Raw genomic sequence first — 18,663 nt, forward strand, 5'->3', positions numbered from 1 at the left:
TATGATTAAGGACACCTTTCACCCCAGCCCCTAAGGTCAGGCAAGGGTCCACCCTGCGCGCCCGCGGGTCCCGCCCCCCACCCTCCGCCCCTCTCCGAGCCCCCAGCCCGCGCGCCGCTGCTCCTTTAAGAAGCCCAGGTAGGCAGGCCCGGCTGCGGGAGCCGCTCCTATGGCAACCCGCGAGCTGCGGCGGCTTCATGAATATTCCGGGGCGCGGGAGCCCAGCGCTGCCGGAGGGCGCTCCGGGGGAGGCGGCCGCTGATGTAAGCCCGGCGGGCCGCTGGGCTCCGCTCGGCTGCGGCGGGAGCCCCGGGACGGGCCGGCCGGGCTCGGCCAGAGGAGGCGAGGCGAGCTCGCGAGTGGCTGGCCACAAAGCCGGGGCGGCGGGACAGACTGATAGCCCGCCGGCCCGCGGGACGCACGCCCGAGAGGCGCGCGGGTCGTGCGCTCTGCGCTCCAGAGCGGTTCTCCGAGCGCCGCGGCCGCAGCGCCGCTTCTACCCGCGCCCATTGTTCCCCGCGGGGGCGGGGCGCCTGGAGCCGGGCCGCGCGCCGCGCCCCCGAACGCGGGAGGGAGGGAGGGAGGGAGCGCAGGGTCCCCGCGCCCAGCCCGGCCCGGGAGGAGGCGCAGCGCTGCGAGCCGGGGGACCCGGAGCGGGACTGGGAGCCTCCCCGCGGCACCCAGCCTCCCCGAGCATGGGCGCCTAAGGCGGTCCGGAGCAGGCGGCGGAGGACGCGTCCCCGCTGGCGGACCGACCGGCGGGCGGACCTGGAGCGGGTCGGCGGCGCCGCACCCGCGCCCCTGCCCCGGCCGGGCCCCGGCCCCTGGCGCCATGGACAAGCTGCCGCCGTCCATGCGCAAGCGGCTCTACAGCCTTCCGCAGCAGGTGGGGGCCAAGGCGTGGATCATGGACGAGGAAGAGGACGCCGAGGAGGAGGGGGCTGGGGGCCGCCAGGACCCCAGCCGCAGGAGCATCCGGCTGCGGCCGCTGCCCTCACCCTCACCCTCGGCGGCCGCGGGCGGCACGGAGCCCCGGGGCGCGGCCCTCGGGGCGGCGGACGGCGAGGGGCCGGCCCGCGGCGCGGGCAAGTCCAGCACCAACGGCGACTGCAGGCGCTTCCGCGGGAGCCTGGCCTCGCTGGGCAGCCGGGGCGGCGGCGGCGGCTCCGGAGCAGGGGGCGGCAGCAGTCACGGGCACCTGCATGACTCCGCGGAGGAGCGGCGGCTCATCGCCGAGGGCGACGCGTCCCCCGGTGAGGACAGGACGCCCCCGGGCCTGGCGGCAGAGCCCGAGCGCCCCGGCGCCTCGGCGCAGCCCGCAGCCTCGCCGCCGCCGCCCCAGCAGCAGCCGCAGCCGGCCTCCGCCTCCTGCGAGCAGCCCTCGGTGGACACTGCTATCAAAGTGGAGGGAGGCGCGGCCGCCGGCGACCAGATCCTCCCCGAGGCCGAGGTGCGCCTGGGCCAGGCCGGCTTCATGCAGCGCCAGTTCGGGGCAATGCTCCAGCCCGGGGTCAACAAATTCTCCCTGAGGATGTTTGGCAGCCAGAAAGCCGTGGAGCGTGAGCAGGAGAGGGTGAAGTCGGCCGGATTTTGGATTATCCACCCCTACAGCGACTTCAGGTAAGGAGGCCAAGGCGATCCTATGGGTTCCCTGAAGCGGTGGCAGGCATGCTTCCTCTCTCAGCCCTGCCTCTCAGCCAGAGTTAACTTTCCTTCCTCGCGCGGGGAGCTCCGAGAGAAGTGGGGCGCCTCTAGGCACCAAGACACCCCCAGACCTCCTCCTGCACCGCGCTGGGAACTTTCTTCTCTGTTCCGGGCTCCAGTCCTCGCCCTCTTGGGGTCTAGGCCACATTAGAGGCAGGCTAAAAAGGTGTTCTGAGCCTGGCCTAGCCCTGCCGGCAGCCAGGATATGGCTCTGCCACTTTAAGCCACACATCCCACCTCCCTGTTCTGGGCTGCAGAGTCAGGGTGGCCATCCTAGAGGCAGTTCCAGGTCATTCAGCCTGAAGAGCAGGGCCACGAAGAGAGACAGACCTCTTGGCAGAGGGGCCAGCTCCTTGGGTACTGACCCCAAGCATTAGGATCTCCTTCTTGTGCCTTGGGAAGCTGCAGCTGGGGATGGAGAGCTAGGCCCCTGGAGGAGTGAGGTCACTGAGGCCTCAAGTCCAGGATAAAAGCCCACCATGCCCACCTTAACCCTGGGCCCAGACCCTCATGCCAAGTGGTGGGCCAGCAGCAGGCACCCTGGGCACCTGGCATCCAGACTGGCAGGACAGAATGACCTTGCTCATAGTGGTCAGAGAAGATGCCTGGTGTCCTGACTGACAAGCAGCTGTCCTGTAACCCCAGGCTCATCCTGTGCCCCATTGTCACCCCAGTCCAAGCTCTAGCAGCTACTAGGACTCTCATGGTTCAGTCATGGGTCCCCAAACACATGGTGTAACTGCCAGTCAGGGAAAAGGACCCTGCCCCCTCCCCCATCACCTGAGTCAGATGCCACTGACCGAGTAGATACCACTTGGAGCCTGTGGGGGTATCTGCAAAACAGGAGATTGGTGATTGCCTCTAAAGTTGAAATAAGGGATGCCCCCCCATCCCAGTCAAGATCTTAAGGTCCCCCAGTGGGCCCCCCCCCGAGTTTTCCTGATACATAGGACAGAAGTGAGGGTCTGAAAACATTCACCGTTTAAAACTGGGTCTAATTTATTCTCTCTCTCTCTCTGAGCCCTGCCCCCTATTTAGCTCCCTTCCCTGCCTACCCTGCTTGCCTGCCAATATAAATGAGCATTTTGCCAACCCAGAGCCCTCTTTGCAAACTCCAGGGAAGCCAGGTTTGTAATGAGAGCAAAGCCATTTTCCATCCAATGAGAGAGATTTCTCGTGCTGGGAGTGACCAGTCAGGCAACACTCGATGGCTTAAAATAGTGGTGAACAGAGCCCCCCCCCCCCGCCTTTCTTTTTTTGAGGGACTGTTCTTCCTAACCCTAATGCCCAGGGTTCCCATTCTAGAGGGTGTGGGAGGCCAGAGGACAGGCTAAACAGACAGGCATAATAGTCTTCAAGTTGAGTGAACAGAGACCATCAGGAACTGTAGCTGGTTCCCAGGGCCAGGTTCCTAAAGTGTGGCCTTCCCTCTGGTCAGTACTGGGACTGAAGGATCCCAGCCTGAGCTAGGGAGGAGTGGGTAGGGGTTGTATTTCCTGCACCCTCTGGTTGTCCTGGGTTTCTGCTCCTCCCTCTGAATTTCTGGGAGGTGGTAGCAGGTGGGCTGTGCCAATATCAACCGCTTGAGATTGTTGAGGGGCCTTCCCTCCCCTTGTTCATTTCCTCACTGTCTTCCGTGTCTGAGAGTCTCTGTTCAAGGTTCTCATCACCTGGGATGTGGGAGTGCAAGGGGGAAGCCCCAGGCGTGCCTGACCTCTGTAGAGCATAGGCTTTGATTGAGCACCTTCTGGGAACTGGACCTTCCTTACCCTGGATGGTGAAGAGCTGGGTTGTTTGCATCAATGGGAAGTTCCCCGCCGCCTTCCTGATCTTACTCTGCCCATCTTGGCATGTCTGTCTGCAGTCCCCCTACTGCAGAATCTCTCACTAACGGCAGGCTGCCCAGGACATGGCGGAGCGGGGGTGGTGGGGGTGGGGGTAGGGAAGGGTGGATGCTGCACGATTGATAAATGGGCGACAGGATAAGGGTCAGACTGGGCTTTGAATTTGGGTTTGTGCAACAAGCAACAGGGACCGGTAGCCGGAAGCGCACATCTCTGTGCGCAGCCTTGTAGCTGTCTGGGGCTGGGTGGAGTGTAAGAAAAGAAATCCAAGAAAGACCGTCTGTGTGCATCTGGAGGAGCAGTGGTCATACCTCTAGGCCAAAATAGCTGGTCTCATCTACACAAGGTCAAGGAGGCAAGGGCCTGGCTAAGTTTTCTGAGCTTAGGAAACCCACCAAACTAGTGTCACCCCCACCCTCAGCACCCCAAGCCTCAGTCCTTTGAGTTTCAGCCACTGGCCTTGCTTGGGCTTCTATATAGAGCCAATCCCCACTGCCTAGCTCAGCCTTCACAAGAGCTTCTGCAAGCATTGCTCAGGCCAGTTGAGGATTTATTCATCATTTTGACGGGCAGGAAGCATTGATCCAGCAGAATTGGTTTAATAAAGAATCGCCAGCAAACCATGATAGATTGAGTTTGTGGTTTGGAGTTCAGGGCTCACTGTCATGGGCTGCTTCCGACATCTCCCATTCCTGGGGGAGGAAGGTTGGGTGCCTCTTCCAAGGGCTGGAGTAGACTGTGCTCTGAGGGACCTGCAGAACCCGGACCATGACTAACACTCGGCTTTTCTTGGCTTCCTGTGATTTTCTTTACCACGACCCCAGCTACTCCATGGCTCCTCCAGGTTCTGTGGGTTTGTCTGGCCTCCCCTTCCCCAGTCGCCTTTTGAAACTGCTAATTAAGGTTTTGTTGGACTCTTGGATCCTGGATGGGTCCTTCCTTCCATGTGAGCCGTGTCCTGGGACCCGGGCTTGGCAGTGCAAACCCGAAACAAATAAAACAGTGTGTTTTCAAAGAGAGAGGAAAGGAGTGGTGACCCAGAAGCCTGTTGGGCTTTTAAGTGTCAGGCCCAGGGGGGTCTGCCTGGGGGTGTGTACGCCTAGGTGTCTGTGCAGATGTCTTGGGACTGTGTGGGTAGACATGTGGGCTGGCGCAGAAGTCCCTATGTGGGGTGTCTGTTCTGGAGCTACTCCTGTGCCCCAAACTCCAGTTTGGCCTTGAGAGTGGAGAAGCTTGGCCCTTGTCAGCCCTCTGCCCCTCCCTCTTCTAGCCTGAGCCTTCTGAGGCTGTGAGGAAGGGAAAGGTAAGGAAGGGAAGGGCCCTAAAAGGTCCTTTCCTTGGGGCAGAAACAGCTGGGCTCTGAAGTCATGGAACCTGGGCCAGTGCCCTGATAAGTCCCAAAGGTGGCCTCAGACTGAATTCTTGTGCTGGTCCCTGGCCCCAGGCACTGCCATTGCCCACCTCCTATCACCTGCCCAGCCCTGTCTGCTATGGGGCCCTGCTTGGGTTGTGAGCTTTTTCTGAGCCTCAGTTTTCCCACCTAGAGAAATGGGAATCTTGTCACTCGTGTCAGACACGACTCGTACAACTGTGATCACCCTGTCGACGTAAGCAGCTCCAGTGTGCTGTCAGAGCCCAGTGATGCTGCTTTGAGCCACGCTGCCCCTGCTCTCACTGCCTCCTTCCCTCAGTCCTGAGTGGACCAGATGGGCCTCTATCCTTGGCCCAGACCAGTGGTTCTGAACCTGTGTCAGAGACCTAAGTGAGAACCTGCTGGAAACTATAGGGTCTCTACTGAGAAAAAGGCACATATATCCAGACACAATATGATGCTCAATTTCTGGGGTCTGTGGACTCCCTAACTTGAAAACCATGTAGGTTGTGAACCCCACTCTATCTAGACCATCCCAGAAAGAGTCCTGGTCTGGCAGGGGCAAGTGCCAGCCTCTTAGAGCTAGCCTTCCCTGGGGCCCTCTGTAACCTGAGGCCTGGGCCTCCCACTGCTGACGGGATGGAAATGAAAATGGAGCAGAGTCAGATGCCTGAAGGAGGCACTCTGGGGACTAGTTACTTTTCTGTTTCCTCAGTCCCACGCCCATCCCTCTCCCCTCCAACCCTGGGCAGGACTATTTGCATAGGAGGTGGTGAGGAGGAAGGAGGGAGCGGCCTGGCCCTGGATAGGATGGGGGTGGGGGTTCTGAGGTCCCTCCTGGGTGGGCCTTGCTGGAGGCCATTGCGCAAGAATGCTGCTCCTGCTAACGGGAACATAAGAATATAGGTGTTCCCTCCATGTGTTGTAGGGTAGAGAGCCAGGCCGAAAAGAGCTGCAGGCCTTGCGGCGCCAGGGGAGGGGGAAGGGCGCCTTGGTGCAGAGGGGAATTCCAAGGTGAGCTGCCTGGGCCGTGCTGTCAGCTGGCACAGTGGGCAGCGGGATTCTCCAGGGACGAGGACGTGTTCGACCTGATGAGGCTGGGCTGGTGGCAAAAGCCAGCACCCAGCTCGGGGCTGAGGTGCTCCCCGGATGCGAGGTGCGCAGAAGGCCCATGGGGCCAGGCCCCTTGCACCGCTTGGGCGGGGAGAGCTGGGCTCCAGGTTCTCCCCTTGCAAGACTTCAGTCCGTGGGCTGACTACCACGTGATGAGGCTGGGGGCTGCTCCCCTGCCCAACCCTGCCCCTGCTTGTTCCCTTAGCTTCTGTGAGCTGTGACGCTTTGGGCTGTCAGGTGGCCTGCCTCACACAGGGCTGGGATGTCTGCCTGCCTGTCTGCTTGTCCCTCTGCCCTCCTCTCCCATGCTGTAGGGCCCCTGGGTCTTCTGGGATGTCCTCTCAGGCCACCACGGCCACCATCATCCATCTGTCCCTGCCTGACACACCCCCTGCTTCTCACATCGCCATGGCATCCACCTCACCTGGGCATCTTATTAAACTATAGATTCGGACTCATTAGGTCAGAAATAGGGTGGGGTCTGACATTCTGTGTTTCTGATAAGTGCTCAGGTGATGCTATGCTGCTGGTGCCCAGCCCAGAGCCAAGCTTGTAGGACCAGGGTTCAGATTGGGTGTATATTCTATGCTCGTCCCACGCTCCCTGACTGAGTTCCCTGAGGGCAGAGACTCTGTCTTCTCCAGTTGGCCTCTAGCACTGAGCACAGCAGGGTGAATTCTGTGAACTGGGTTGAGCAGCCCTCCGCCACAGAGGTCAGCCGCAAGCCTGGGAGAGCTGGATTCACAGACCCGCCTCCCCGCCTGCACTGCGGCTTGGACCCTGCTGGCCCTGGATGCTGGTTGTTGGGATGGGAGGAACAGGGACAGGCCAGGTGGCCAGAGGACCCTTATGAATCCATCCTGTCCCCTTGCCTGGGTGCCTTCTCTCCCATTCAAAGGCCAGAGGAACGGGCCCGGCTGGAGGAGCAGTGACTGCTGTGCTGCAGGGAGGTTTCTGGGAAGGGACAGATGTCAGTGAGAGAGTCCAGAGGTGTCAGGGTAAGAGGGTCAGTGTGAGATGGCTCTGACAGTGGCTGCCCGGGAAGAGAAAGAGAAATCCAGTAACAGCGGCTGCCTTGGTGCCTTGAGATTGTGGTGGAGGGGCATTGTCTGAATCTTAATGCCCCGTCCACTGCCCCACGCCATGCCTAGCAGCCTCCCTGGTGGGTGGGACTTGTCACTTCTCTCTGCCCACTCCCACCCTGGCAGGCACAAGTCTACATACTGATGACAGAGCTGGCAGTGTCCTCACAGCCCGAGCGGCCCCTGTCACAACACTGGCCATCATGGGGGAATTCACCCAGAGTAGAAGGTGCAGCCCCGGTCGCTCCGGCGGGGAGGAGGGGCTTGTCGTTCAACCAAGGAGGCGGCCAGCTCCAGCACATACACCCCTTGGCTCAAGGGCTCCGACAAAGCTGCCACTGCCAGTTGCTAATTAATAGAAGGGCTACTAAGGCCGGCCAGGCGGTCCTGCTTGGGCCCAGGGGATGTTGAAGAATCCACGTTCGTCAGCCAGAGCAGGCCATGGGGAGGGCAGGGGCATTGCCTTGGCTTTGGAGAGGATATTCTCTGCCAGCCAGGCTTTACTGGGAAAGCATTGCCAGGGCCCTGGAGATCTGTGATCCCAAAGCCTAGGAGGCCACTCAAAGACACTCTTAATCATCAGCACCTGTCCAGAATTGGGGAGGAAGCAGCACAAAGAGGTGGAGAGTACCCCATCACCAAAGGTACTCAAGATGTGACAGCAGTACTTAGACGAGAAGTTGCTAAGCAGCATCCCAGGGACCAAATACAGCGCCCAGATGTGTTCTGTTTGGGCAGCATGGTGTGTCATAACAACTCAGAGACAGTGTTTTAAAATGGAAAGATGTAACATAAAAATTTGGCTTTCGGGCTTCTGAAACATTGAGAGCTCTGGCAGTTCTGGCCCCACGTCCCACACCATAGCAGGCAGCTGGAGCAGACAAGAGGCTGCCCCCTTTAGTGTGACTTTTGCTCTCCAGTTGCCCACTGTCCCTAAGGTGCCAGTCGTGTCATTTATGCACGTTTAGCTACCTGACCCCTGAGCCTTCTGAGTTTACAACCCTAGATTCAAACCAACTAAAGCCAGGTGGATTCACAGATCAATAGCTACCATTTGTGAACTATCTGTACCATGTACCAAACTGTTAGAAGCTTTTATGTCTCATATTTTATTTACTCTTCACAGTGGCCTGAACAATAGGTTCTATTACCCCCAGTTTCCAGATAAAGAAACTGAGTCTCCTTCCTTCCTTTCTTCCTTCTTTCCTTCCTTCCTCCCTTCCTTCCTTTCTTCCTTCTTTCTTTTCTTCCTTCCTCCCTCCCTTCCTTCCTTTCTTCCTTCTTTCCTTCTTTCCTTTCTTCCTTCCTCCCTCCCTTCCTTCTTTTCTTCCTTCTTTCCTTCCTTCCTTCCTCCCTCTTTGTCTCCTTCTTCTTCTCTTTTTGTTAGCTTTAAAAAGCTAGACTACAAAAGTAGTTCAAGAAAACATTCTCCTGAGAATAAAAACGGGAGACAATGTTTGACCACACATTATCGGTGAAGAGGGGCTGTAGGAGATGGGGCTGCGCTGGCATGGGAAATTTAACAGGCCTCAGAATACCAGATCTGGACAGGCCTTAGCAAGCTCCTGGTCGAAAGCCTTTATTTTATAAAAGGGGAGCAGAGAGGTGCCCTGAGTCGGCCTGCGCACTGAGTGTGGAGGGTGTTTAGGATTCTCTCTCTCTTTCCTGCTGCCCTCTCCCCCGCTCACGCATTCTGTCTCTAATAATATGAAAAACTTAAAATAAAAGGGGAGCAGAGGACTAGAGAGGGGAAGCCACCGGCCCAGGGTCACAGAATAAATCCACGTCAGAGATGAAACCGGAACCCAAGTGGGTTATGTAACATCTGGCTGCAAAGATCATAAAGTTCCACAGTCCACCCCTAGACCCCAGCCGGAGGTCCTGAATGGTCTTCTCACCGGAGCTTTTTCTGGTTGCCCCAGCTCCATGCCTGAATTTTGAGATGATGGGTATTTTCAGAGTCCCTTTTCAATTTAAGCTTATCCAGTGAGAAGGGAGTCTTTCCATATCAGCAACTTCAGACTGAGACATGCTTGCCCTGACTCCCCACGCTGGGGCTGCTCCGCCCCTGGGGATGCTGGACCAGGATCCTGACTGGTGTGGAGGCCGTTGGGATTTTGGCACCATATCCAGATGCTGTTGATGCACCTTTCTTCAATAGGGGCGATTAGGGTTCCTAGGGGAAGGGGACGAGTGGTCAGTGGTATCTGTGTTCTCTCTACCAGAGAAATAGGTGGTCACGTGGTCTGTTCCTCACATCCTCCAGAGAAGTGAGGAAGTGGAGTCCTGGTTTAGGACTCAGTGTGTGTCCAGGGTCGAGGTTCTATCTGAGGCCATGGTCTGGGCCCACGCTGTGACCAGGCTCAGGGCTCAGCCTGAGACCAAGATAAGGCCTTGGTCTGAGGTCAGGAACTGGAGCCCTCCAACAGAGTCCCAGGACCAACGTCAGTACCTTGCTGAGGCGTCCAGGGCTTGGGCAAGGTGGGCGTGTGGCCCAGCCCACCTTGTGCCCTTCCCCTTTCTCAGGCTCCCTGAGCGCCTACACCCCTTAGCATCTGAGCCAGCTGCCTCCGGTCCTCTCTGGGAGGTAAAGTACAAATTATAAATAAACAACAGTGCCACTGCTGCCGACGCCGGAGCCACCAAATCTCACACGTGACGGCTCCCCGCCCCACTCTGCTCCCGCATTGTTTGGGGCTGGTGTCTGTCTTCCCAGCCAGACAGCCGGCTCGGGGCTCCAGCACAGCCGTGCTCAGGGCTGGGCAGAGGCGTGTGGCGGCTTGACGGAGGGGCTCCCGAAGAGCCACTGCACTCCCCGCTCCACAAACTGTGGAGCCAGCAGCGGGGCCTCCGGGTCTGCTCACGGCAGCTGTGGGGGCCTGATAATTGGCTGCTGATGATTTTGTGTCTGTCTAAGCATTTATCTGTGTGGGTGGACGTGTTATGTCTACGTGAAGAGGCTTTCAGACATTAATGCGTAACGTGGGGCTGGCTAATACGCTGTCTTCTGGGCCTGGTGGGGGGCAAGCTTAAGGTGGAGGGGGAATGGGGGGGTCACGCCCCCTCAGAGACCAGATGCTCCATCCCAAGACCGCTTTCACCCACTATGGTGGATGGGGGTCACTACCTACCTGGCAAAGAAGAGAATAGGATTTCAGCGCCTCTTAGGGTAGATCACTATGGATTGATGGTCAGGGAAGGCTTCCTGGAGGAAGCAGATCTGAGCTGATTTGAAGGAAAGAGAGAACCATTCAGCACACTTTCTTGTAAGTAGGTTTCTGGGAGATGGAGCTAAGGGGCTGGGGTGGGTGTTGGCAAGCACTAAGAGCAGGTCACTCAAAATCTGCCTTTTTTTTTTTTTTTTTAAGATTTATTTATTTATTTGAGAGGAGGGAGAGAGTGCGAGTGAGCAAAGGGCAGAGAGAGAGGGAGCGAGAGAGAATCCCACACAGGCTCTGCACTGTCAGTGCTTAGCCCCAAGCGCGGCTCGAGCTCACCAGGTGTGGGCCTCGAACTCACGAACTGCGAGATCATAACCTGAGCCCAAGTTGCCACCCAGGCGCCCCCAAATCTGCCTTTTCGGACCTGTACTCATTCAGCTCTGCCCTTCACCCTTCAGGACTGTGACCCCACTGCCCTGGGTCTTGCCCCTGATGCTGTCTGAGTATGTGTGCATATGTTTGCATGCGTATGTGCGTCCCTCTGGACTGTCTGGGTTCTTGTGGCCCAGGCGGCTCTCCTGGCCCCAGCTGCACAACCTCTGAGAAGACCCTGTTTCCCTGCTGTACTCAGCCTGGAAGGCAGGTGTTGCCACCGCATTAATGTCACTGAGTGTGTGGCCTGGAGCCCAGAAGTAATTACCCTGCAGTTCCCTGTTGCAAGCTGGAGCAGCCCCTGTCAATGATTAACGTGCATCCCCGGCCACTCATCGCCAAAGGCAGCCAGGGGTTTCTCCCACCTATATAGTCTGTCAGAGGATACGAGGTGCTTGTTCTTTTCTGCAGGGACAGGAAAGACAAGCCTACAGGGCCACCAGCACCTTTTAGAAGAAACATGGTCTAGCTGGGAAGACTCCACAGCTAGGGCCTGTGTGTGCAGCATCAGGGCTGGCCCACCCTGGAGCCCCCAGATCCTCTCATCCTGAGCTTTCCTGACTTATAACTGCCCACCCCTTCCACGCCGAGTTTGCCCTCCTGACCCCCTTCCTGTTCCGCTGTATGACCTCAGCAAAGTCCTTTCCTGTCTCAGTGTCCAGGGTCAGGCCTCCGTCTGAGGCTGAGAAGAGAGCAAAGCTAATTGCCCAAATAGGTATTGAACCCGTAATCCTGACCCCATTAGTACAAATTGAGCCAGCAGGGCAGGGACAGCACTGCTGATGAGTAGAGCTGATGAGAACCTCCCTCCCTCTTTCTGGAGACTCCGCCGAGGCCTATCGGGGCATGATCCTGGAGTTGTGCAGCCCCTGGCTCCTGGGGATGTGGGAATTCCTTACACACGCGTCTCTTTCTGCAGAGGCTCTGCTAGCCCTCAGTGCTGGGGGCCAGGCCGGAGGCTCCCTAGTATGTTGTGTGGCATCCGTGTGGTCTGCTGAGCTCCGCCATTAGACCATGGCCCCTGTGGGAGTGGAGAGCAGGCTTTCTTGTTCCCTAGGCAAACCCCACCCCCCTCTCCTCCAGCCATCTCTCCTGGGGGCCAGTCTTCCCCTCCTGGAAGCTCAGACCTGGCCTCGGAGGAGTTTGGATGTGAGGATCCGTGGAGAGCACAGGTCGTAGTAGACAGCTGTGACTGGAGGGGTCCTCGGGGCAGGCCAGCAGCACCTTCGGCTTTGGAACTGGCAGGGGAAGGAGATGCAACAAGCTGTTCATCCTGTCCCAGAGGCTCTGAGGAGTCCTCATCCCTCTGTGTTGCTCCACAGCTTCTGGGGACAAGCCGAGCCCCCCACCTCAGACCTCCCCCCATCATAAGAGACCAGTGAATACTCTGCTCTGCCCCATCCAGCTGTGAGGACTGAGCCGAGGCCTCACCTCCCTGCGCCTGCCTTTCCTCATCTGAAAATGCTTCCAGAGAGGGGTTGGGTTTTCTCAAGACCCCAGAGCTGAAATCGGCAGGCTGCAGAGACCCCTGGGAGCTGTATGCAATTACAGATGCCTGGGCCTCCCTGTGTGGGGCCGGCGTGGGTAGAATTGTGGGGAGCACCCAGATGATTCTACTTCTCTCACTTTAGGAGCCAGTGAGCTGGGCACCCCTAAGGCCCTCTCCGCGCAAGCAGTCTGCAGCTCTCTGAGTGCACTTCGTCTGCCTCAGCCCTCCAGTGCTCCCCAGAGCCTGGGGGTGAAATGCCTGCTCCCCAGCCCGCCATCTGAGCCCATTTATGATAGGCCCCTCTCCGGGGAGTCGTTACCTTTTCTTCTGTTAGCAATCAGAATCGTAAAACCCGGAGGCTGGCGGGACCCCAGGGAACATGGCCCTCACTCTGCGTCCTTGTCACACTGTGTTTTCCTAGATGGAAGGCAGCGGAGTCCCATCTGGCTCATGTTCTCAAGAGCCCAGGCGCCTCCAGGGAACCCCCATCCCAGCGAGAAGGGGGCCATGTAGACCCTCCTAGAGTCAATATTTAGCTACTTTCTGTGGGGCAGCCCTCCCGCGGCGTCCTTGTCCTCGTTAGCCTCATCTGTCACCGGAGCACCACTTCTGCCCTGAATCCATCTCATTTCCCCCTTCACACTGGCGCTCCCTCGCTCAGGAGCAGGTGAGCGCCCCTACCTGAGATCCCCCGAGGTTGAGTTCACGTGCTACTCCACAGCAGTACGCTATTTTTGTTCCATTCTCCTGAGAGGGGACAGCTGTGCTTGAGCCTTCTTTGTTTCCTGTCAGCTGGGCGGGTAAGTTCTCCAACTGCTAGTTCCCTCCCCATTTTTCCCCAAATGGTCTTGTGAGCTGGGTGAAGCTCAGAGAGGTTAGGCCGCTGGCCTGAAGGCACACAGCATCGTGGCAGCTCGGAGCGCTGGAGCGTAGATGACCCCTGCTGTACACATGTGTGTGGCTATGTGTGCTTCCTCTTACATTAGTGTATCTGTGCATGCACAGACTGAGGGTCTCCAGAGGAAGTCTGAGCCCATTGGAGGAGCGATGGGCTGATATCTTGGTATTCCTTATGGCGGGGCCCGTGCTCGGTTGTGCCTTTGAGGAGGTGCAGCCACAGTCCCTTGCCTGGAGGAACTTTCTTCCTCTGCAAACTTCATGGCTTCTCAGTCTGGCCTTCGGGTGGCCCCCCGTCTTCTCTGCAGACCAGTGTTGGGTTGGGGGACGGGATGTCAGAGTTCTCTACGGTTTATACTTCTCTCTCAGCGAGCTCTCCATCTGGCCAGCTGCCCTTGGCTGGCCTCTAGCCTCTGCACTGCAGAGATGCATGGAGTTGGCGAGTCTTCAGAGATCGGCTGGTTCCATCCTCTCTCATTAGTGGGGAAACTGAGAAAAGGATTATGAGAGGCAGGGACTTGTTCGGGGAACACAGCAAGTGAGAGATGGAGAGGGGACTAGAACCGAAGACTCGTGTGCCCCTGGCCTAGATTCCTTCTGCTGTGCAGCGTAAACCTCCTTCCCGTAACCACAACACTGACATTCCTGACCAGTGGACACACTCGGGCCATGTCCTGTGTGGGGCTTTAGTGCCCAGCAGGCCGTGCTGCTCTGTTTCTCTGTCCCTGTCTCAAGCCTGGCTGAATTTCCCCTCCAGCTATCCCCAGCCAGACAATCCCCTCACTACCCGCCCCCACCAGCTTATGGCCTCATCTGCCCATGGAACTGGTCCGGATCATCAGCTCCCGTGTGGGGTGGGTCTGTCCATCCACCACACTGAGGGCTCCTTGTGGTGGGACCAGTCCACACACGTCAGTATCCCCATAGCCCTCAGGCCAGGACCTGCATGTTAGTGGTCACAAGAATAATAATGGTGATGGTAACAGCCTGCATGTGCTGAGTATTTACACTGTGTAGCAGATTATGAATATCTCACTGAATTCTCCCAGAATCCTGTGAGGTGGGATTAATGTTCTCATTGTGCACATGAGAAAACGGGCTCAGAGAAGTTAAGTGATCTTTCCAAGGCCACACAGCCAGGTATTTAAACACTAGAATGCCTGACCTCCCTACCATATGCTATAGCCTGGCTCCTTGGTGTAGTCCCTGGATCAGCCGCCTCGGTGTCACTAGAGAGCCTATCAGCAATGCCGATTTCAGCCCCCACCCCATACCTAGTACATCCCAGTCTGTGTCTTGGTGAAAGCCCCAGGTGATTTGTGTGCATATTAAGGTTTGTGAAGCACTGTGCTGTATGATTGAAAGATCACAGAAGGGGAAGATTCCATCACTTACAGCCCTCAGCTCACCTCTGCTTGGGGAATAGCGGTGTCTAGCCCTCACTGTATGCTGAAAGGCTAGGGCCTCAGCCCCAGGACAGCGAGGGACTGCGCAAAGAGACGGGGGAATGTGTCTTCTTTGGGACTTCAAAAACAAAAACAAAAACAAATTTTGTTCCTCGAGTCACATAGAAAAATTAGAAAATAAAAATGCGCCCAAATCCCAGCTAGCCACCCATAAACCAAGCACCAGATGCCCTTGGTGCCGAATCTGTTTTGGAGGCAGCCCCAGGCTGCCGGCTGAGGGAGCAGCTACCTGGGAGCCCTGTGATTCTGAGTCAGAGGGTTTGAGGTGGGTTAAAAATAGAGCCCTAGTGGCCAGAGGCTGGTGGGAGGAAGGGAGCAATTCATCTTTTACAGGGGGGAGACCCCCAAGTCAGGGTGGTTGGTCAAAAGAGTGGGCGGTGAGAATGGGGGTTTATGCCCTCAGACGCCACACCTGTGGGCCCAGCCTGGCCCTGGTTGGTTGCCGGATGGCGGAGTTCCAGCCTGAGGGAGAGGGAGAGTCTACAATGCCAGCCCAGGGGCACAGACAGGGAGCACCCCGCCCAACCCCCAGACAGGCTGCCGGCAGCTTCTTCCAGTAGGGGTGGGGTGGTGAGGGGGCTGGGCTGCACCGCCTCAGAGAATAACGAACAGGAGCCTGGACGGGGTGGGGGGCAGGGAAGGATTGGTTGAAGATCCAGTTTTTAAGGTTGGGAGGGAGAGAAGACAAGGAAGCCAGCTCGCCTGTGTGCGTGCCCACGTGTGTGCTGTGGGCGGGCACGTGGTCTCCTTTGCCTATCACACCTGCCCTTCAAATGGCCTCCCTCCCTCCTTCATCACTGCCCTCCTCCAAAAAATCTGCTCATCCTGACCTCCCCGTCTTGCTAACACATTTCCTGCATGTTTACTCTGGCTGCCTAAGTGTTTCCCCCGGGGACCCAGTGTGTCTGTCTCCTGACACACGCGAGGGGACTCCTCCCAGCATGGGGCATGGTCATCGGCTAAAGGCAGGTTTTGGAGTTTTGATCATAAAGGGAGTATTTGCCCACTTTTAAGAAAATAAAGAATCTAGAAATAGAACAGAATGTAGGAAATATAGAAAGGTGTGATGGAGAAAACAAAATCACTCATAATCCCACCACATAGCAGTGATCAGCGTTAACATTTTAGGGTAGTTTTTTCATTTTTATTTTTGGCAGTCTTCCCCCCCCCCCACTGGCAACAGCCACTCATCTCTTTAGCGATAAGACAGTTTTACTGAGAGGCCACTGCCCCCCTCGCCCCACCACCCACCCCCAAGGCCCAGCTCTGTGTTCACATCTCAGAAAAGGAAGAGCAATCGTTTCTGCTCTCGGAGAGCATGTGGCGGGGCTGAGGACAGAAGACTCATGCTGGATCTGCAAGGTGGGGGCAACACAGGGGGATCCTAGGAGAAGATCCTAGGAGAAGCCTCCTTGCTGCTCTTGCCCTTCGCCCCCTCCCCTTGCCCACCCCCACCTCCTGGATCTCTGTGCTAGGCCTATTTGGGGAGGAGGGAGAATCCTTAAAATCCTCATGAGAGGCCATGCCCTTAATGAGGGGGTGTTCGACTACCAGGCGCCTGCGCTGGTCAGCCTGGAAATAGTCATGCCTACGTTGAAGCCACTGTGTCCCCCCGCCAGCTCCTCCTGTCATCCCGTTCTGTCAGAAACCCCAACCCGCATCCTTCTCCTGGCCTCTCATTCACCTAGTCCCCCTTGCCCCCTCAACTCTGCCCTTCCTTCTCTGTGAATTTTCCACCATGGTTTTCAGCACCAGGTAGGGGGGCCATTCTCTGATGGATGTTCCTGGGAGTCTTGGAGTCTATGGGGTTTGGACAGGATAAGTTCCACCCTGATCATCCGAGGTCCTGTGAAAGCCTCATGGGTCTCAGTGAGGTGCCATTTCACGCAGCTTCTGCTGGGCCACCTGTCACTCAGCTTTGTTCCCCAAGGCATGCGTTCGTTCATTCATTCACCTATCCATTCACACATTCGTCAGGACTTACCACGCAAAAAGCCCTGAACGCCCTGTGCCAAGTTCCGAGAGGCGCATAGACCACGAGATGAAAACACACACCATTTCATCGTGGTGTGATAAATACTATGCTAGGGCAACACACGCAAGGGGCACCTAACCAGATTTCCTAGGATACAAAGAAATGACGCCTCTGAGCCAAGGAGCCTGGGGTGGGCAGGGGCGGGGAGGAGAGACCCAGGCAGACGCTAGTGTGTAGGCAAGCCCTAGAGGACAGGAGGCATAGTGTACGTGGGGCACTGAAAGCTGCTGGTATGTCTGGAGCAGAGCAACGAGAGGAGGAAGGGTCATGAGACACGGGGAGGAGGCAGAGTCCAGATCAGGATGGCCCCGGGGGGCAACGGTGAGGAACTTGGTTTAGCTGGGAGCGCAAAAGGCCTCTGGGCTTGGCAACACATGGAGAGTGGATTGGTGGCGGGATGTGGGCCCCACCCAGCGCCCAGGAGCCCAGTTAAGGAGCCACGGGATAGGCCAGGTGGTGTGCTGCTGAGACTCTCTGAGTGGGTGGTCGGTGGGTGAGGGAGATGGAGGGTGTCTCCCAGGTTTCTAGACCGAACGTTTGGATGGCTGGAGGAACACGTGCTGGGAGCACAAGGGTTTGGAGGAAGCTGTTTCCTCATACCTGGATGTGGCAAGAATGAGGTTCCTGCACAACGTGCAGGTTTAAAGGGGTGGTTGCCAGGCGAACACGTGGGTGTGGAGCTTTAGAGAGAGGCCGAACAACGGAGGCCTTGGGAGTTGGTGAGGTCACCCTGGGACGGCGTGTAGAGAGAGAAGGGGCCGGGGCCCAGAGGAACAAAAGCACTTAAAGGTCTTGCAGGGGAAGAGGAGCCCCTTCGGGGGAAGGAAAAAGAGAGGCCGAGAAAAGGGAGAAAGCCCAGCGGGGCGAGGGGCCTCCGCAGAGTGACCCACAGCGAGGGTCAGCCAGGAACAGACCGCAAAGCACCCAGTGCTTTGGCCTGGGGAGCCGACAGGAGTGTGGGAAGTGAGGGAGAGGCGCCTCTTCCAGGAAGCTCATTTCTGAGGGGAGAAGAGATAAGGCAGTGGGGATCCGGAGTGGTTCCATTTTACTTTTTTTAATGAAGGGAGCTTAAAAGAACAAGCTGATGGGAAGGGATGGGTAGAGAGGGAGACCGAAAATACAGACAAGGGAGGGGTAACCTATGGGTCAGCATCCCTGGGGAGGGGGAGGGGATGGGTGTCAAGAGGCAGGTGGAGGAGTCACCGAAGCCTTTGGGACCGGAGGAGGGAGGTGGATGAGGGAGAGGCAAGCAGGGTAGGGGTCTGGCGGCAGAAAGAGAAAGGGGACATTCTGGTGGCTTCTCTTTTCTCTAAGAAGTAGAAGACGGTGTTCTCTGCTGAGATGGGTGGAAAAGTAGTTTCAGAGCTTTGAGGAGAGGAGGTGATTTGAAATGGCTGCTGGAGGAGCAGGGTGTCGGGTGTTTCCTAGGGTCTCCTGGAAGGCCGGGCTGGTGGAGGGGAAGGCCAGCTGAGTACGGAAGCCTTGATGAGGAAAGAGAGGCACAGGAGCCAAGGTGCTTAAATATTTAGTAGGACAGGTCTGAGGTTGTGGGGTTTTCTGCAGTTTCGTGAAGCACGAAAAGGGTGAATGGTGGTCCCGAGCCAGGGTGTGACCTTGTGAAGTGGGTGACAGAAGGACCGGGCGAGACAGGTGGATGAGCTGGACCAGTATGTCTCAGGGGAGGAGAGGGGGCAGAGGGTTCTGTGACTCACGGTTCCTGGGACAGACACTAAGGAATAGACTTAGCATGACTGGCTAAGAGAGCTGGAGGGAAAGGGGGTTGGGGCGAGAGATGGAAGAACTGGGGACGGTGACATGGTCCATCCCACACTGCAGGAGCGGGTGACTGATGTGCGGTCATTAGAGTCAGGGCACCAAGCCACTGAGGAGCTGGGCGTTTGGGTTGATATACAGCGTAGAAGTCACCCAGGGCGACGGCAGGGTTTGGAGTGGAATGGGAGGTTGTGAACCAAGTGTCGGCACTGCCAGGGTCCCCAAGGGTGGCAGATGGATGTTGGCAGGATGGCCAGAAAATGACAGGATGCTCTCAAGATCTTGAAAACATTCC

The 18,663-nt window shown here is 57.4% G+C and overlaps 1 protein-coding gene across 1 annotated transcript in view; it reads left to right on the forward strand.

Annotated features, from left to right (window-relative positions):
• Positions 1-832: 832 nt before the first annotated feature.
• Positions 833-18,663, forward strand: part of HCN4 (hyperpolarization activated cyclic nucleotide gated potassium channel 4) — a 42,137-nt gene continuing 24,306 nt past the window's right edge. Inside the window, exon 1 of the mRNA XM_047074417.1 lies at positions 833-1,620. Coding sequence (XP_046930373.1) covers positions 833-1,620 — 788 coding nt within the window. The remainder of the gene's footprint in view (positions 1,621-18,663) is intronic.

The sequence above is a fragment of the Lynx rufus genome, unplaced genomic scaffold (genome assembly GCF_022079265.1).
Source record: "Lynx rufus isolate CCGP_SWC_20201006 ecotype Redwood Valley unplaced genomic scaffold, mLynRuf1.p SCAF_13, whole genome shotgun sequence".
NCBI lineage: Eukaryota > Metazoa > Chordata > Mammalia > Carnivora > Felidae > Lynx > Lynx rufus.